Below are 18,675 nucleotides of genomic sequence, written 5' to 3'. Positions count from 1 at the left end.
GTTACAGCGGTTTGAATTTAAATAAGACCGTCAAAAGAAACACATCAAAAATTAATTTAGAAGATGAATGTTCAAGTCCGAAACTGTGAAAACCAGACGTTCCTCAGACAGCTAATCTATTCTGTAATTTACTGACATTGTCTAGTGGTAAATATTCCATTGGACTACACTGTACTGCGAGGCTAGCTTGTCAGTTAGTACTCCTGAACATATTCACTCAGTCACTTACCAAGGTTTTTTCCCCCTAATTTAAATTAAGAGATTTATTATAGTTCCCTACTTTCCATTTATTTTCTCACCGGAGATGGTCTGAGTTTCAGATGGCAATAAGATTAGCACCATCACCACTCTCTGATTAGTCAATATAATGCATTTGCTAGAAATCGAGCTGACAATCTAATTTACTTTACCCGCCCAACTACAGAATAAGGCTGAAGAAGCGACTTGATTAAACTCACTGCTTAACAGTAGCAGCTAAACTAAAGGGGCAGAGCCTAGGGACAGAAACCTCTGTTCTGCTCTGGTTACAAGTTTGGCAACTTGCTACCTGTGTTCCTGAGGCATCTATCAAATAATTTTCCACATCTAGCTAAACACAAAACACCACTCCTTGCAAAGTTTACTGACCCCAACAAGCAGAAACACTCCAGCATCTGAGACATATTGATTTATGTTTAAACATGCCTTTCCATTAATGCAACTGAACATCTCAAAATATTTGTGGGGAAAAAAAGCTGGAATCTGAGCAGCATAATTACCCTGTGTACAGACAGCGAGGTCCGGAGAGCCCTGGATATTGGGCCTCGGACCTCATTAGACTGAAAACACGCTGCAGCAGGAGAGCACGCAGGTAAGTACTGCAAGTTCTTGCTCACAGGTAAGTGATCGGAGGTCGGGGGGGGTGATCTGGGGGTCGCGATCAGGCCTTGGGGTGGGGGTCAATCGGATTCTCGGGGAGGGAAGAGATCGGGCCTCGGGTGGGGAACGGTGGTCCGGGGGATCGTGAATGGTGTGATTAGAGGGAGGGAGGTCGGGGGAAGGGGCCCTGGAGGTCGGAGGTTGGGGATCTCGAGTCGGCAGCATTCAGAATGCTGATTTTGGTAAGTAACTTACCTTTTTTATGCAGGCGATGTTTAGGGTTGGTTTCCCTGGCTGCGTCAGGGCAAACCAATGTTGGAGTGGGGACCTGAAGCAGGAGTTTGTCTCCTTATTTGCATATGCATACAGTCCAACGCCTACTTCAGGTGTGGTTAAAGGATGCCTCTTGTTTTTCCTAATCCATTATGGCAGGTGGAGCACTTCTAGTCGAAAGTGTACGTGTGCTTCCTGCCTGCCATTTTGGGGCCTTAGGATGGTGCGTAGAGCCTGAAAATCAGTTGCTATGCGGCTGAATTTAATGCCAGAGTTCAGCAGATAGCTCTCCATCTGAGCGGCAGGCATACTGCATATACCTCAAGCACAGATCTTATCTTCTAATTTCTTTTATTATTTGTTGGCTTATTAGGAGATTAATGTCGTTGCTGTACATCTAATTAAAAAAAAGTTTTCTGCAGTGAGAGCATGGCTTTTCTTTGCATAGCTGACATGCTCTTTTGCAGGTTAGGACGTGGAGCCTGGGAGTGTGTCAATATTTGCAGTGTGTCAATATTTGCAGTTGGTTCCTTGAACAGTAAAGTTTGAAATCCACTGTTTTAAAGATGCAGTACCAAACCAGATGAGGGAAACAATAGTTTGCATTTGTATCATTTTATCAACAATTTGCCTACAAAATAGAAACAGAAAAAACTTTAAAGTTTACAAAGGAGCTAGAAAATCTTTCCCTATCTAGATATACAAGATAATGACTGAGGATTCAATATCAGCTGACATTATCATTTGTAATGTGGATTTCGTTTGGATATTTTAAAAAATGCTCATCTTTCAGTTCCACATGAGTGTGCATTACAAATCAATTCAGAGTAAATGCACTTAATTTTATTTTACAGCCATTGCTATAAAGTTAACAAATGCATCTGTAAACAACAGTATGATCTAACCATAGCAGCAGCTCCCTCAAGCAAGAACAGTCTTACTGACCTGACTTCTAGTGTGCGCTGCCAAAAGCTTTCACTAAATCAGCACACACATACACAAAATGACAGGTGTTATGTCTTTAGCAGCAACCCATGCTTTGCTCAAGTCACTGTTAGTCCATTTATATACACAGTAAATCCTCACAAGTCTGTCAAATACATCTTTGATCACAAAAGACACTTGAGTTTTACCACGAAAGTAATCAATAATAGAGGGCTGCTTTGTGATGGATATTCTCCAGCTTAAGTTTAAGGTATAACTTGTTTCATTGAAACAAAACTGCCGATTTGGGGAAACGAATACCCAAAAAAACCTCCAATGTACTCTATCCTATCTTTTCTGGCTTTAGTCACAATTTTACAGCTTTTATAGGATTTATATTTGCACAAGGGAAAAAGTCAATCTGTTCTATTTACCTTATTGCTTCTATTGAGTAATGGTTAATATTGTCTTTAGACTATTTTCAATTTTGCATTACAATAAAGCAGAAAACAGCAGCAGGGAAAATAATTATTGTGGCAACATTTACAATTAGTATTTAAAAAGTGATGGTTACAGTAACACCATGCCATAGATCTTAGCAGCAGCAGCAATCTAGATGTGCAATATAAAGTAGTCAAGATGATCTGAGGTTCTTTCATTGTGACATTTCTATTCTTTACTTTTTAATATCAGTTCCTTTTTAGTTTATGATAAAAAATGTTACGTTTTAACTACTGAAGAAATTTCAACTTATACTTTGGCAAGATTGCAGTAAAGCACACCTTTATCATGGTGTGAATTGGACTGGAGACATATTTTCTAATGTCGCTTTTTCCACATAATACACTAAAAACAGATAGTTATGCAACATGGGAAGCAATCACTGGAGGCATGCAAGATTCGGATTGTAATTTCACATTTGTAATATTAAAAAAGGTTTTAAATATGGAGACAAAGCGTGGGACAGATTAGGATTTTGTAGAACTGTACTCTGGTTAAAACTCTATCTATATTACCCCTGCTGCCTGGCCTGTTGCGGCTCCTGGAACGACTGCGTTGTCTCTGAAGACGTGACCTTCCCAACAGTCTGTAGTAATAGGATGGACGTCCAGAGGTTTTTCTGCTGTTAACTGACATTTTGTCATCTGTTGCTTTGCCAGTAATTTCTTCAATCTGTCCAGATCAAACTCCTCAGCGCTGAAAGTCCTTCATTAGGGTTAATGCGCAAAGCAATATTCCATAACAGAATTTTTTTGAAAGTGCAAGCTTGCCCAAGCCTGTTGTTAGTCATACTCATGCACTACTCTGAGAAGATAAGCTTGTTACATTTGGAAACTGAATGCTGTCAGCGTGCTATGGACCAGAGAACAAAAGTTGAGCTTTAAAAAATCCTGAACTGGAGTCCTTCCAGTCACATTGAGACGGCTTATACTGTTGCAAAAGAATAAAACATATCAGACATTCATATCCCACTGCTAAGTTTAATTGTAAATACACTACTTGCACAAATTCCGTTTGACCACAGTCTACCAAGTATTAAACTAAAACATTAACACAGTATGCTAAAAGTAGTTGCTCTGTAGGAATCTATTCCAGGTTTTCAAAGAATACATGGGGCCCATGCGAAGTTAAAGGCAGTACGGAAATGAGCCAATCAAGTTAACATTAGATGAATTCGGGTCAAGTAGGCAAGTTCACAGCTGGACAACAGATGAATCCAATTTCAGACTGGAATTAAAGCTGAACTTTGGAATATGCTCTAGCCCTCAGCACTGAAATTCACATTGAGTAATGAAGTTTTATAAGCAAATCAGGAAGTTCAATATTCAGTACTAGTTTACGTTATTTGCTTTGCCTGTGGGGAATACTGAATATGAACAAGGTAAACTTTACAGACATACTCATAAAAAAACCATAAGTATCTTACTTACAGCTACATATTTTCACTGTACATGCTGCAGTTTAGTGTGTTATTTTAAACTCAGTGGGTTGCACAAATCCTCATCACTGGATAAGAAAATAAGTTTTCATTTATTAAAGGAGTGAAAATTAATGCATGTTGACAAGGATAGTGGAAAAATTATTGAGTATTCATTAAAAAATACATATGAATTAATTAGGTAGATGTTCATTATATTTAGAACATATCCAGTATTGTCAATAATTGCAAAAGCTGCTTTACTAAAGATTTTTTTCTTTTATCTTTTTCCAAGTTAAAAAACTGCAATATGTTAGAAGGCATGAACAATTACATTTTATGGCTGGAAATTAGACATCTCAATGTCCCTAAGTGAATGGAAAAACTCTAGGCTTTATATGGAAACTTGTAAGTAAAATGCCAATTCAAGACAGGAAGGTACATTTGGGTCAATAGCTGACCGGTTGCCTATGGAAACAGGATTTTCAGGAAGTGCCAGTTCTCAAAAGACAGGAATCGTACAGTTATGCTCGTCACAAAATTTCAGCTTGGGAATGTTTAAGAGGTAAAGTTTTACCTCGGGTCAGTAAAATAATGTAAATTTGAAAGCAGATTAACCACAGCAGAATTGACAACTTATGAACAGGAAGGAATTCAAAAAAAGGTAAAGGCCAAAATCTTATATTTCCTAAAAGTCTTTTCACCCTCCCCTGTGTGCTGCACAAATCTGATAGACACTGTAGGCTGCTGCCTCCAGGCTAAGAAATTCCTTTGAAGCTCAAAATTGTTTTCCTACGGCTATCAGTTTATTACAGTCACCTGCAAACAACATTACTTTTAAATGATTTTTTTTAATTGTGTTCTAATTACAGCACTGTGGGCTGTTTCAATTAACAGCATATGGTCATAATTTTATTAGCATTCTCCACGCTATTGCAATGCCTCCAATTTTCTGACTTTATGAGATAGATCATTTGCTGCATAAATCCATTTACATTGCACAAAATATTTTGAAAAAGTATTTACACAGCATATATTTTTTTTAAGAAATTCTAATATTTTATATATCCAAGGTGGGGAATATTAGCGCTGACAAATGGGAGCTCTTCCCACTTCAGATGCACGGTCAGCATCAAGTGCTCCCTGTCGAGTACACCAGAGCCAGAAGCAGAGTAAAGCTCCTTCTGTTCTGCCCAACAAGGTCCCTCAGCCCCAACCTCACTAGAGCACAATTTATTGCATCAGCATGACTTTTTTTTCATTCTCCACACCAGCCATCCTGTGGTCTCTGAGTGACACTGCCAATTAGGGTCGAATTAGGGATAGTTTCATGCTATGTACCAATGCCCACAAGGAACTGGATTGAGATTGCGATTGCCCAGATTCATGTCACATAGGACCCTTACACAGAGGACAGGAATTCTGCTGGTCACAAGAATATACTTCTGATCCTTGGGCCAGAGTCATATTAAATTTTTCAGCAGTTTCCCCAGCCTCTCCTGGGCATTCCGCCAGGATTTTTTATTATTCGTTTATGGGATGTGGGCATCGCTGGCAAGGCCAGCATTTATTGCCCATCCCTAGTTGCCCTTGAGAAGGTGGTGGTGAGCCGCCTTCTTGAACCGCTGCAGTCCATGAGGTGAAGGTACTCCCACAGTGCTGTTAGGTAGGGAGTTCCGGGATTTTGACCCAGCGACGATGAAGGGTTGGCGATATGCTTCCAAGTCAGGATGGTATGTAACTTGGAGGGGAACTTAGAGGTGGTGGTGTTCCTATGCGCCTGCTGCCCTTGTCCTTCTAGGTGAAAGAGGTCCCGGGTTTGGGAGGTGCTGGCGAAGAAACCTTGGCGAGTTGCTGCAGTGCATCTTGTAGATGGTACACACTGCAGCCACGGTACACCGGTGGTGGAGGGAGTGAATGCTGAAATGGTGGATGGGGTGCCAATCAAGTGGGCTGCTTTGTCCTGGATGGTGTCAAGTTTCTTGAGTGTTGTTGGAGCTGCACTCATCCAGGCAAGTGGAGAGTATTCCATCACACTTCTGACTTGTGCCTTGTAGACGGTGGAAAGGCTTTGGGGAGTCAGGAGGTGAGACACTCGCTGCAGAATACCTAGCCTCTAACCTGCTCTTGTTGCCACAGTATTTATGTGGCTGGTCCAGTTAAGTTTCTGGTCAATGGTGACCCCCCCAGGATGTTGATGGTGGGGGATTTGGCATTGGTAATGCCGCTGAATGTTAAGGGGTGGTGGTTAGACTCTCGCTTGTTGGAGATAGTCATTGCCTGGCACGAATGTTACCTGCCACTTATCAGCCCACGCCTGAACGTCGTCCAGGTGTTGTTGCATGTGGACATGGTCTGCTTCATTATCTGAGGAATTGTGAATGGCACTGAACACTGTACAGTCATCAGCGAACATCCCCATTTCTGACATTATGTTGGAGGGAAGGCCATTGATGAAGCAGCTGAAGATGATTGGGCCTAGGACACTGTCCTAGGATGGGTTGAAACGAGGTCTGCTACAATATAGCGTGTAGGAGGTTCTCTGTACCTGTTATACTGTTTAAAAAATGGGCCGATTTTTTTTAATTTTTTTAAAAAGGTGCCAAAGTGCATGCAATGAATCGTTCTGCAATTGACAGCATAGGCTTTTTCATCATTTAAAATGGAAAAGGACTTTTGTCACCCGTAAGAGCACTGGCTGCCAGGGATCCCTTTCATCCAGTGATGCTATGGCACCAATAATGGAATATATGTTGGATGAGATATTGTCATCATTACAAAACTCCTGCCCTTGTATGGGCGAAATGATTAAACATCCACGTCATATTGCCGTAAAATTCCAGAAGAGGTGGTGGAACGCAGGGTGAAACCAGTGTAACTCGAGTGGAAAATCTAGGCCACCAGTCTATCTAAATTATAATTATGAAAAGTAGGAATGAATAGCACATATACTTATGCAACAGTTTTCAGAGCCAAACAGTGTCAAACTTCAATAACATATACTGCAAAACCTCAAAATGTTATGCTTATGGAAGTGACCACATTTGTCATGAGGATTATGGTATGAAAATTAGACTATTATATATTATTTTATGTCAATAACATATTTGGCCATGGTTGCATCGTAGTCCCAGATTACCATCAATGTCTTAGAAAGAAAAGTCCCTTTCTACACCAGAAGCTGAAAACTTTAAAAAAAAATCTTAATAATCAATATAAAGTGAATTTACTGAAAACTTTACTGACTCCTTGCAATTCTGGGATAGATTTTCTGCCTAATCAAAGCCAATGGGCACAAGATGTCTCATATTATCAGGTATAAAGAGATAGCTGCTCAATAAGCATATGCACTGGGAAATTATGAAATATAATTAAAATATTTATAGGATATGCAAATTCAATTTTTTCAGAAGCTGTAAGAACAGCAGCAGGCTGTAGTATCTGTGATAGGTTAGAAATGATTGAAAATTCATCTAGAATTCACTATGCTTCCTCTGAGGTATGTTGTGTTTGGTTGCTGATAGAAGTACCATGGCTCCTGTCGCACAGATCCATAAGTAACTACCTCAGTACTCCCTGATGACGTACATTTAAGATCCAAACAAAGTGATATTTCACACACACAGATTTTTCCAATAAATTGTTTTTGAGTGATAAAGGATAAGTACATTTCAACTTTTGACCATTTAACAATCACTTATTTCCCATCGGAAAGGGAGTTGTGAAATTTAGAAACATTTAGCACTTATACCAGACAGTCAATCAACACAGAAAAATGAAAACCAGTTTCATCTGTACCACTTACATTACAATGTGTATTGTACAAAACAGTTATGCCTAACAATTTATTTATTTTGAAGGTAGTGTCATGGGAACATGAATTACTGGGGGAGAAATTCAACTCATGCCGGTTTCCAGCTCTGCTATCGTTCAACTTTCCAAGTAAAAGTACCAATAAATAAAGTGGCTCGACAGTCGTTAGAGTTGAACCTGTGACTTGAAAGAAGTACCAAAACCCAATACACTAATGACCATTTAATAACTGAATACCGCATTACAAACGTGTGCAATTAGTCCTCTGATCAGCCACCATAACTTCAGCGGAAAATCAGGGGAAACTCTGGATAAACTGTATAGCCAGGGTTTCTGCCGATCTTCCGCTGAAGGTACAGCAACTGATCACCTCCCGAGGAAACTGCTGATGCAACAACTGTAATAGACAGGCTGTTCATCAACCAAATGCATGTTTTCTTTATGCTATCATAAAGTCTCATGTCAAGACACATTAGTGCTAGTTGCATTTCTTTGCATAACAGAATGAGTCACAAGCAGGATTTGAAAACTCATTTCAACTTGTTTAGACCTCTGTGTGATCTTGTGTTTCATGATGATATTAATTACACCCCTGCCAGTTTTGTAGCAAATAATAATGTAGATTTGACTGCCAGCTATGTGGTACTGAATGTATGATTTATCCCTACCTGATGGTCTGTGCCAAGACCTGCACAGAGGTCTGTGACATATGATTTTTATTTCCATCAATGAGGGAACCATATTACTCACAAGCAATAAAGTTTCAAGAGTCACTGACTCAAAGGGGGCTTTATGAAGCAATAGGTCTAGGTCCTGTTACATTACAAGTTTGGTGTTCCAGAGTTCCTTCATAAATCTGGAGAGTGAGGCACTTCTCTACTGAATTGACTTCTGTGCAACAAAAAATTCAGTAACTACCACAAAAGCTTTGATATAATTAAGCTTCTTGTCTTCAATCAGTAGTATTGCAAAAATAAAATCACAGAAAACTCAGACATCTTTATCTAGACACCAAATTCAAAATCTCTTCTGTTTTCTCTGTTATAGGCAAACTGTGGAATTAGTTTAGTAAAAGAAAGACTTGCATTTATATAGGGCCTTTCATAGCCTCAGGACGTCACAAAGTGCCTTACAGCTAATGAAGTACTTTTGAAGTATAGGTACTGTTGTAACGTAGGAAACGTGGCAGCCAATCTGCACACAGCAAGCTCCCACAAACAGCAATGTGATAACGACCAGATAATGTTTTTAGTAATGTTGGTTGAGGGATAAGTATTGGCCAGGACACCAGGGAGAACTCCCCTGTTCTTCTTCAAAATAGTGCCATGGGGTCTTTTATGTCCACCCGAAGGGGCTTTGGTTTAACGTTTCATCTGAAAAACGATACCTCCGACAGTGCAGCACTGGAGTATCAGCCTAGATTTTTGTACTCAAGTCTTGTACTTACAGAGTGGGACTAGAACCTACAACCGTCTGATTCAGAGGCGAGAGTGTTACCACTGAATCACGGCTGACATCATAGATGCCATACATCCTTCATTACCGCCCAAGACAGATCTAATGCTCTTTTCCTGTAGTGCACAACAGCCAGTTTGTTTGCTCGTGAGGTCTCACTAACCATTCCCATCTGAGGGGCTAGGAGTTAAGTTCATAATTTTCCAGAGTAGTGGGCAGCAATGTCACTAATAATGAAAGAAATCCAGCAACACCCTGATGCAGACTATGCTCTCTCTTCTTTATGCAGGCAGATTGTCCCCTGGCCTTAATAAAGGTGGATCTGGCGAAATGACATTATCTGAGTAACATCACAATGGAAGGGATATGGACAAGAAGCACCCGGCTCTCTGTGGAAAAAAAAAGGTTTGAGATGCAGCAGAAACAGGATTTATTACAGATGCTACCCGACTTGCTAAGAGTTTTCAGCATTTTCTGGTTTTGTTTCATTTTTCCAGCATCTGCAGTATTTTGTTTGTTGTTATATTGGTGAGTGACCGCATTTTTGGAATATGAAATCCAATCGCTTCTTGTGCAGGGATCAAAGTGGTGTTGGATTGAGGACTAATTTTGACTTTGAGTTAGAAAGTAAGGTCCATCCCTTCAAAATTACAAAAATCAAAATATAAAGATAGTCACCAATAAATCCTGTAAGAAATTCAGGAGAAACTGCTTTATTCCGAGTGGTGAGAATATCCAACTCACTACCACATGGAATGGTTGAGGCGAACAGCACAGGTGCATTGAAGGGAAAGCTAGATAAGTGCATGATGGAGAAAACAATAGAAGGATATGTAAATAGGGTGGGATTGAGCAAGGTGGGAGACTGGTATAGACCCATTGGGCTGAATGTCCTGTTTTTATGCTGTAAAAGTCTATGTAATTCTATTGTAATGTAATATGAAAGAGGCCAATTTCTTGTTGAATATAACTAAAATACAAAGCAATATGGCCACAAAATGCCAAAGGAAGGGGGCATAACTCAGCATAAGTGGCAAGATGCACCCATCCGGGACCTCGCCAAAGTTCGGGGGTGGTAGGGGGAGAGGATGACCCTTAATTGTAATTCCATTCTTGATCACCCAAACCAGCGGTAGCACATCTAGTCTGTCTTTCGGCATAAGAACATAAGAAATAGGAGCAGGAATAGGCCACTTGGCCCCTCGAGCCTGCTCCGCCATTCAATAAGATCATGGCTGATCTTGGGCTCAAAACCACTTCCCTGCCTGCTCCCCATAACCCTTCACTCCCTTATCTTGCAAAAATCTGTTTATCTCCACCTTAAATATATTTAATGACCCAGCCTCCACAGCTCTCTGCAGCAGAGAATTTCACAAATTTACGACCCTCAGAAGAAATTCCTCCTCATCTCAATTCTAAAAGGGCGACCCTTTATTCTGAAACTATGCTGCTGAGTTCTAGATTTCCCCACGAGGGGAAACATCCTCTCTGCATCTACCTTATCGAGCCCCCTCAGTATCTTATATGTTTCAATAAGATCACCTCACATTCTTCTAAATTCCAATGAGTACAGGCCCAACCTGCTCAACCTTTCCTCATAAGTCAATCCCCTCATCTCTGGAATTAACCTAGTGAATCGTCTCTGAACTGCCTCCAATGCAAGTATATCCTTCCTTAGATAAGGAGACCAAAACTGTATGCAGTACTCAAGGTGTGATCTCACCAATACCCTGCACAGTTGTAGCAGGACTTCCCTGCTTTTATACTGCAACCCCCTTGAAATAAAGGCCAACATTCCATTTGCTTTTTTGACTACTTGCTGTACCTGCATGCTAACTTTTTGTGTTTCATGCACCAGGACCCCCAGGTCCCTCTGAACTGTAGCATTTTGTTAAGCTCTCTCCATTTAAATAATAATTTGCTTTTCATTTTTCCTGCCAAAGTGGATAACCTCAAACTTTCCCACATTATACTCCATCTGCCAAATGTTTGCCCACTCACTTAACCTGTCTATATCCCTTTGCAGATTCTCTGCACAACTTGCTTTCCCACCCATCTCTGTATCATCCGCAAACTTGGCTACATTACACTCAGTCCCTTCATCCAAGTCATTAATGTAGATTGTAAATAGTTGAGGCCCCAGCACCATTAGTTACTGTTTGCCAACCGGAAAATGGCCCATTTATCCCGACTCTCTGCTTTCTGCTAGTTAGCCAATTCCCTATCCACGCTAATATAGTACCTCCAACTCCGTGAGCTCTTATCTTATGCAGTAACCTTTTATGTGGCACCTTATCGAATGCCTTCTGGAAATCCAAATACACCACATCCACTGGCTCATCTTTGTCCACCCTGCTCGTTACATCCTCAAAGAATTCCAGCAAATTTGTTAAACATGATTTCCCTTTCATAAAACCATGCTGACTCTGCTTGACTGCATAGGCCAGAAGGTCCAGCGAAGGTTACCAGGTTCGCTCAGCCCCTCAGTAGTTCCTGGTAAGAGGCAGCATTGAACTAATTTTTAACAAACGCTAACCTTGTTCTTTGGGGATCCAGGCCACATTCGCAGCCTTAACCCCCTGGTGGGCCCCACTATTGCTGGTTCGGCATTATAGTAAAGTGGAAAACAGGGTGAACTCTTTCTATTGCAATTTGTGGATTATATCTTAAATAACAACACTGCTCTCATGATAGATTCTGTGGGGTGATCAAATGGGAAGAGAAAATCCAGCGAGTCAATGATAAGAGATCGGAGGTGGCCAGAATTTCTGGATGGTAACATCACAGGAGTCTATGGGTGTTAATACAATGTACAAGTAGGGGAATGTTCTAGGGTATGATGTCCAAACATCCTGGCAGTGTCACAAACAGGCAGCAGATAAGCTGGGCTTTGCCATCGGCTGTCAAATGAGCATGGCGGGGGGCGGCGGTTCTTAAAAAGAATCCTGCTTTTAATGACCCTCCCAGTCGTGGCACGCATTCTGCAGGCTTTTCTGAAGAGATTTTAACAGCACTTCTAACTGTCCCCCAAAAATACCTTCCTTATCAAAAGATAATTATAATAACTGTAATCTTACTGATCCAATTCCATACAGCAAGTTGTAAGCATGATATTACTACTGTGAAGGGCCTAACAAAAAGCAGAAGAGCAGCCAGGTGCTTGTGGAGTTATAGAGCAGATTGAAAAGACTGACAGAAAAAAGACTGATGCTGCGGCAACTACAGAAATATGATTTTTGTTTTCACAGTTGCCAGACCACACAATTGTTCTAAACAATTTACAACTTACTGAAAATGAAAGATTACTGAGGAAGACTGTGAAAGACTCATAGCTCAAGGTGAGTGAGTTATGAAAGGCCTTCACAAAACATAAAATCAATCATTCATTATCAAATTGTTTGTTCTACTACAGATTATTTCTTCCACTAAGTTTTTACAAATTTGAAATGGTTAATTTATATTCAAATGGCTATTATTAAAAAGTACAGATACAATAAAATGTTTTTCCCCCTTTAAAGGGATCTTACATAATATAACATTGTGGCAATATGTCACCATTGGACATAATCCACTCACGGCGGCACGGACAGTTTACGCAGGCGCACTGCCGGCAGCAGCCGCCCCCAGCCGTGGGCCCTTTCCTCCGGCAGCTTGTTTCCCGCAGGGACAGGCTGCCGGGAGCACTTCCTGTCTGGGGAGTATTTAAGTGGTTGCGCGGGCTTTTTAAGCACTTGTTTTGCCATGATGTAAATTAAAGCAGTTGTGTTCCATCAACTCTGGTCTCGAGTCCCACGTTTGCCGCGGTATCTCAACAACATTACAATTTAAACTGTTTTAATTACAATGGCAGAAAAGAATTTAAATAATATCCACACTCAAATCATTCCGTGGCAGGGCAGGTTGAGAAAGTGGTTAAAAAAGCATATAGAATCCTGGACTTTATAAATTGAGGCATAGAGTACAAAAGCAAGGAAGTTATGATGAACCTTTATAAAACACTGGTCCGACCTCAACTAGAGTAGTGTGTCCAATTCTGGGCACAGCACTTTAGGATGTGAAGGCCTTAGAGAGGGTGCAGAAAAGATTTACAAGAATGGTTCCAGGGATGAGGGACTTCAGTTACATGGATAGACTGGAGAAGCTGGGGTTGTTCTCCTTAGAGCAGAGAAGGCTGAGAGGAGATTTGATAGAGCTGTTCAAAATTATGAGGGGTCTAGACAGAGTAGATAGAGAGAAACTGATCCTATTGGCAGAAGGGTCGAGAACCAGAGGACACAGATTCAAGGTGATTGGCAGAAGAACCAAAGGCGACATGAGGAAAAACGTTTTATGCAGCGAGTGGTTATGATCTGGAATGTACTGCCTGAAAGGGTGGTGGAGGCAGATTCAATCATGGCTTTCAAAAGGGAATTGGATAAGTACCTGAAGGAAACATTTTTGCAGGCTACGGGGAAAGGGCAGGGGAGTGAGACTAGCTGAAGTGCTCTTGCAGAGAGCCAGTGCGGGTTCAACAGGCCAAATGGCCTCCTTCTGTGCTGTAACCATTCTATGATTGGGGACTCCTGAAAATATTGACACAGTTCCAAAGACACAGTGTCAGCTACCCAATATAAAGCAGCACTAATATTGCAAAAACATTTTTTTTGTATACAGCAACAGAAACAACGTTTGAGTAATATAATCTGTCTTTTTTAATGTAAAAACAGTATAATTAGCCTGCAGATACGACATAGAAACATAGAAGATAGGAGCAGGAGTTGGCCATTCGGCCCCTCGAGCCTGCTCCGCCATTCAATGAGATCATGGCTGATCATCCAAATTCAGTACCCTGTCCCTGCCTTCTCTCCATATCCCTTGATCCCTTTCGCCTTAATATATCTAACTCCTTCTTGAATATATTTAACTAGCTGGGGAGCCCCGCGTTGCGAGGGCAATTTTGGGGCGCTTGGTCTCCCTGCCCGTGTGTCCCCCCTCTCCCTGTCATGTCCTCTCCCTGTCCTATCCCTCCCTCCCCTCCCCTCCTCTCCCTCCCCTGTCTCCCTCCCTCCCTCCCCTCGCCCACCCCCACTCCCCCACTCCCCTCTGTCCCTCTCTCCGGCCCCTCCCCCTGCCTAGCACCTGAGGTCCGGAGCTGAGGTCCCCCGCGTATGGCGCGGCTGATGGACGGCCGCTGTGGGCGGGCGGGCGGCGCATGCGCTGTCAGTGGGCAATTTTGGGGCGCTTGGTCTCCCTGCCCCTGTGTGTCCCCCCTCTCCCTGTCATGTCCTCTCCCTGTCCTATCCCTCCCTCCCCTCCCTCCCTCCCCTCCCCTCCTCTCCCTCCCCTCCCTCTGTCCCTCTCTCCGGCCCCTCCCCCTGCCTAGCGCCTGAGGTCCGGAGCGGAGGTCCCCCGCATATCGCGCGGCTGATGGACGGCCGCTGTGGGCGGGCATGCGGCGCATGGACGGCCGCTGTGGGCGGGCATGCGGCGCATGCGCAGTCAGTGCGGGCGGCGCATGCGCGGTCAGTGCGGGCGGCGCATGCGCGGTCAGTGCGGGCGGCGCATGCGCGGTCAGTGCGGGCGGCGCGAGCGCCCCGCGATTTCCCGAGGCTCGCCCCCCCTCCCCGCGATTTCCCGAGGCTCGCCCCCCCTCCCCGCGATTTCCCGAGGCTCTTCCCCCACCCCCCCCGCGATTTCCCGAGGCTCTCCCCCCCGCGATTTCCCGAGGCTCTCCCCCCCCCGCGATTTCCCGAGGCTCTCCCCCCCCGCGATTTCCCGAGGCTCTCCCCCCCCCCCCCCTGCGATTTCCCGAGGCTCTCCCCCCCACTATTAAATTGTTATTTAATTCCCTAACACATCATTAAAATATTTACCTTAGTTCCCTAACACACAAAGTGTGGGGGAAAAAATTGTGAAAAATCAAGATGGCGGCCACTCACCTCGGTTCAGAAGGATAAGGCCCGCCCACACACGCACCGATTGGCCGACCGGTCAGGTCACCAAAGCGTAGGATTGGTCAATCGTCGAGTCACTCGACACTCAACTGTAGGAAGGAACCCGCCGTCCGATTGGTCGACCTCGACGTCACACGGTCGCTAATGAGATGCTAATGAGCGGAACGCTGAACGTTTTTGGGATACCGCGGGCGGGATTTTTGTCCGGCCGAAACGTAAATACGCCTATAACCGGTCCGGAATCGCAAGCTTTCTTTTGAGGCGACGCGCGCGTCGGTACGCTCTGTAACTTTCAAACGTATAGAGAACGGACAGACAGACATCGGGACAGACAGAAGAGCCGCTTTATATATATAGATGAATTGGCCTCCACTGCCTTCTGTGGTAGAGAATTCCACAGGTTCACCACTCTCTGGGTGATGAAATTCCTCCTACTCTCTGGGTGATGAAATTCCTCCTCATCTCTGTCCTAAATGTCTTACCCCTTATTCTTAGACTGTGGCCTCTGGTTCTGGACTCCCCGGCCATCGGGAACATCCTTCCTGCATCTAGTCTGTCTAGTCCTGTTAGAATTTTATAAGTTTCAATGAGATCCCCTCTCATTCTTCTAAACTCCAGCAAGTACAAGCCCAATCGACCCAATCTCTCCTCATAAGTCATTCCTGCCATCCCAGGTATCAGTCTGGTGAATCTTCGCTGCACTCCCTCCATGGCAAGAACATCCTTCCTCAGGTAAGGTGACCAAAACGGCACACAATACTCAAGGTGCGGTCTCACCAAGGCCCTGTACAACTGCAGCAAGACATCCTTGTTCCTGTACTCGAACCCTCTCGCTACGAAGGCCAACATACCATTTGCCTTCTTAACTGCCTGTTGCACCTGCATGCTTACCTTCAGCGACTGGTGCACAAGGACACCCAGGTCTCGTTGCACTTCCCCTTCTCCCAATCTATTGCCATTCAGATAATAATCTGCCTTCCTGTTTTTGCCACCAAAGTGGATAACCTTGCATTTATCCACGTTATATTGCATCTACCATGCTTCTGCCCAATCACCCAACCTGTCCAAATCTTACTGGAGTTTCTCGGCATCCTCCTCACAGCACACACGCCCACCCAGCTTTGTGTCGTCTGCAAACTAGAGATATTACATCTAGTTCCCTCATTTAGATCATTAATATATATTGTGAATAGCTGAGGTCCTAGGACCGATCCCTGCGGTACCCCACTAGTCACTGCCTGCCACTTGGAAAAAGACCCGTTTATTCCATCTCTTTGCTTTCTGTCTGCCAACCAGTTCTCTATCCAAGTCAATACCTTGCCCCCAATCCCATGTGCCTTAACTTTACATGCTAATCTCTTATGCGGGACCTTATCGAAAGCCTTCTGAAAGTCCAAATACACCACATCCACTGGTTCTCCCTTATCTATTTTACCAGTTACATCCTACAATTCATTATGGATGTAAACAAATCTTTATAAAGGAGAGAGATAGTCACTTAATGCTGGGTGCCTCTGACCTGCAGCTTGAAATTTACAAACATTTTCCAATCTGCAAAGTTATCTAACCAAATACAGTGCACTGATTGGTAAACACAGGGTCAGGCCAAACACAATTAGACTTTGTGATCGAGCAGGACACAACTTCACCTTAGCTTCAGAATAACACTCCTGTTCTTGTAAAACAGTGTATCATCTGACTTACAAGGAACTATTCCATAGGAGATTCACATACGTATAAACACAAATAAATTCTCAATGCAGATGTGTATTCACCCCCACTTGCACACAGCAACACCTTCCCCTTTGCAACAATATAGCCTGACTCATTATGAGCAATGGCATGGGAGATTACCTAGTAAATATGAAAAATTCACAAATCTGATGACTTCAGGGTCCCTAGATAGAAAACCTATGCTTTAAAGCATTTTAAAATAAACAATCTTCCAAAGATACAAGTATTTGCGAGACAGTCATGAATTTTTACATTATAGTATTTACTCTACTCATATTTGATTTGGCACCACTTCATACATGCTTTGGAATTTGTTTTTTTTTAATGATATTATCATGCAAAATACTTGCAGTCCTACAGATAGAACATTTAAGACTTATTTTATGAAATTGAATTTTCTATTCATAAAGATGGGCACAAAAGCCATTTAAAATCCTGAGAAAAATATTGACAGTGGTTGCTCAACTGGAAATTCATTGTTTGACCTTATTTTAGTCTAAAGAGACTTGCCTTCAAGCTCCAGGGCAATTCCTCAAGTTGCAAGACAGTTTAAGGCCGGTCTCAAATTCACGAAATTGCCTTGAGAGTTAACGTATTGAATTTACTTAATAAATGGTGGCACCAGGAAGCATACTGCAGCTGCTAGATGTTATGTTACAAAGAGGCTTCTTTACTGATTGCATCTTTGCCCTAGCAGTCATTAAGGTACACAAACAATTTCACGTTTGTCATGTTACTGCTCCTTTAAAATGATTTTTATTCTGAACACAATAGCATGCGTTTTTTCTCTCGCATTTTGCAAAGGTGTCATTCATATTAACAAACCATGTAAATGACCTGGTCAGCAAATCTGTTGCTCATGTTGTGGGCCTGTCCCTGCATTTGGACAGAAGTCCAGGAGATCATGGCTAGCTTCTGGGTCAGGAGTGAAGATCACTGGTGGCTGCTCCACCGCGTTTACAGGATTCAAATTCCTGGGACATTGGAACCAGTTCTGGGGGAGGTGGGACCAGTACAAACTGAACGGTTTGCACCTGGACCGATGTTCTAGGGGGAGTGTTTGCTAGTGCTGTTGGGGAGGGTTTAAACTAAAATGGCAGGTAGTGCAGTGGTCCCCTGTGACCATCCCCCTCTCAAACAGATATACTGCTTTGGATATTGTTGGGGAGGATGGCTTATCGGGGGAAGGCAGCAGCAACCAGCTTCCTGGCACCATGGGTGGTTCTGCTGCATGGGACAGGAGGAAAAAGACTGGGAGAGCTATAGTGATAGAGGATTCTATTGTAAGGGGAATAGATAGGCATTTCTGTGGCTGCAAATGAGACTCCAGGATGGTATGTTGCCTCCCTGGTACAAGGGTCAAGGATGTCTCAGAGCGGCTGCAGGGCATTCTGGAGGGGGAGGGTGAACAGCCAGTTGTCGTGGTGCATATAGGTACCAACGATATAGGTAATAAACGGGATGAGGTCCTAAAAGCTGAATGTAGGGAGTTAGGAGGTAAATTAAAAAATAGGACCTCAAAGGTAGTAATCTCAGGATTGCTACCAGTGCCATGTGCTAGTCAGAGTACAAATAGAAGGATATTTCAGATGAATACATGGCTAGAAGAATCGTGCAAGTGGGAGGGATTCAAATTTCTGGGACATTGGAACCGGTTCTGGGAGAGGTGGGACCAGTACAAATTGGACGGTTTGCACCTGGGCAGGACTGGGTCCGATGTCCTAGGGGGAGTGTTTGCTAGTGCTGTTGGGGAGGGTTTAAACTAAA

The 18,675-nt window shown here is 43.1% G+C and overlaps 1 protein-coding gene across 6 annotated transcripts in view; it reads right to left on the bottom strand.

Annotated features, from left to right (window-relative positions):
* Positions 1–18,675, bottom strand: part of LOC147101722 (disabled homolog 2-interacting protein-like) — an 824,147-nt gene that overhangs the window by 398,797 nt on the left and 406,675 nt on the right. The window contains exon 1 of one of the 6 annotated variants that reach the window (XM_085965572.1): positions 3,072–5,127. The exons of the other annotated variants lie outside the window; for them this stretch is intronic. Within the exon in view, the coding sequence (XP_085821698.1) occupies positions 3,072–3,192 (121 nt within the window). The 5' untranslated portion in view covers positions 3,193–5,127. Of the gene's footprint in view, positions 1–3,071; positions 5,128–18,675 lie in introns of those variants that run through there. 6 annotated transcript variants of the gene reach the window in all.

This window comes from Somniosus microcephalus, chromosome 23, assembly GCF_052327205.1.
Source record: "Somniosus microcephalus isolate GS21.2 chromosome 23, FLI_Smic_1.0, whole genome shotgun sequence".
NCBI lineage: Eukaryota > Metazoa > Chordata > Chondrichthyes > Squaliformes > Somniosidae > Somniosus > Somniosus microcephalus.
Note: the sequence above shows the minus strand (reverse complement) of the source record. Positions and strands in the feature narration are given on the sequence as shown.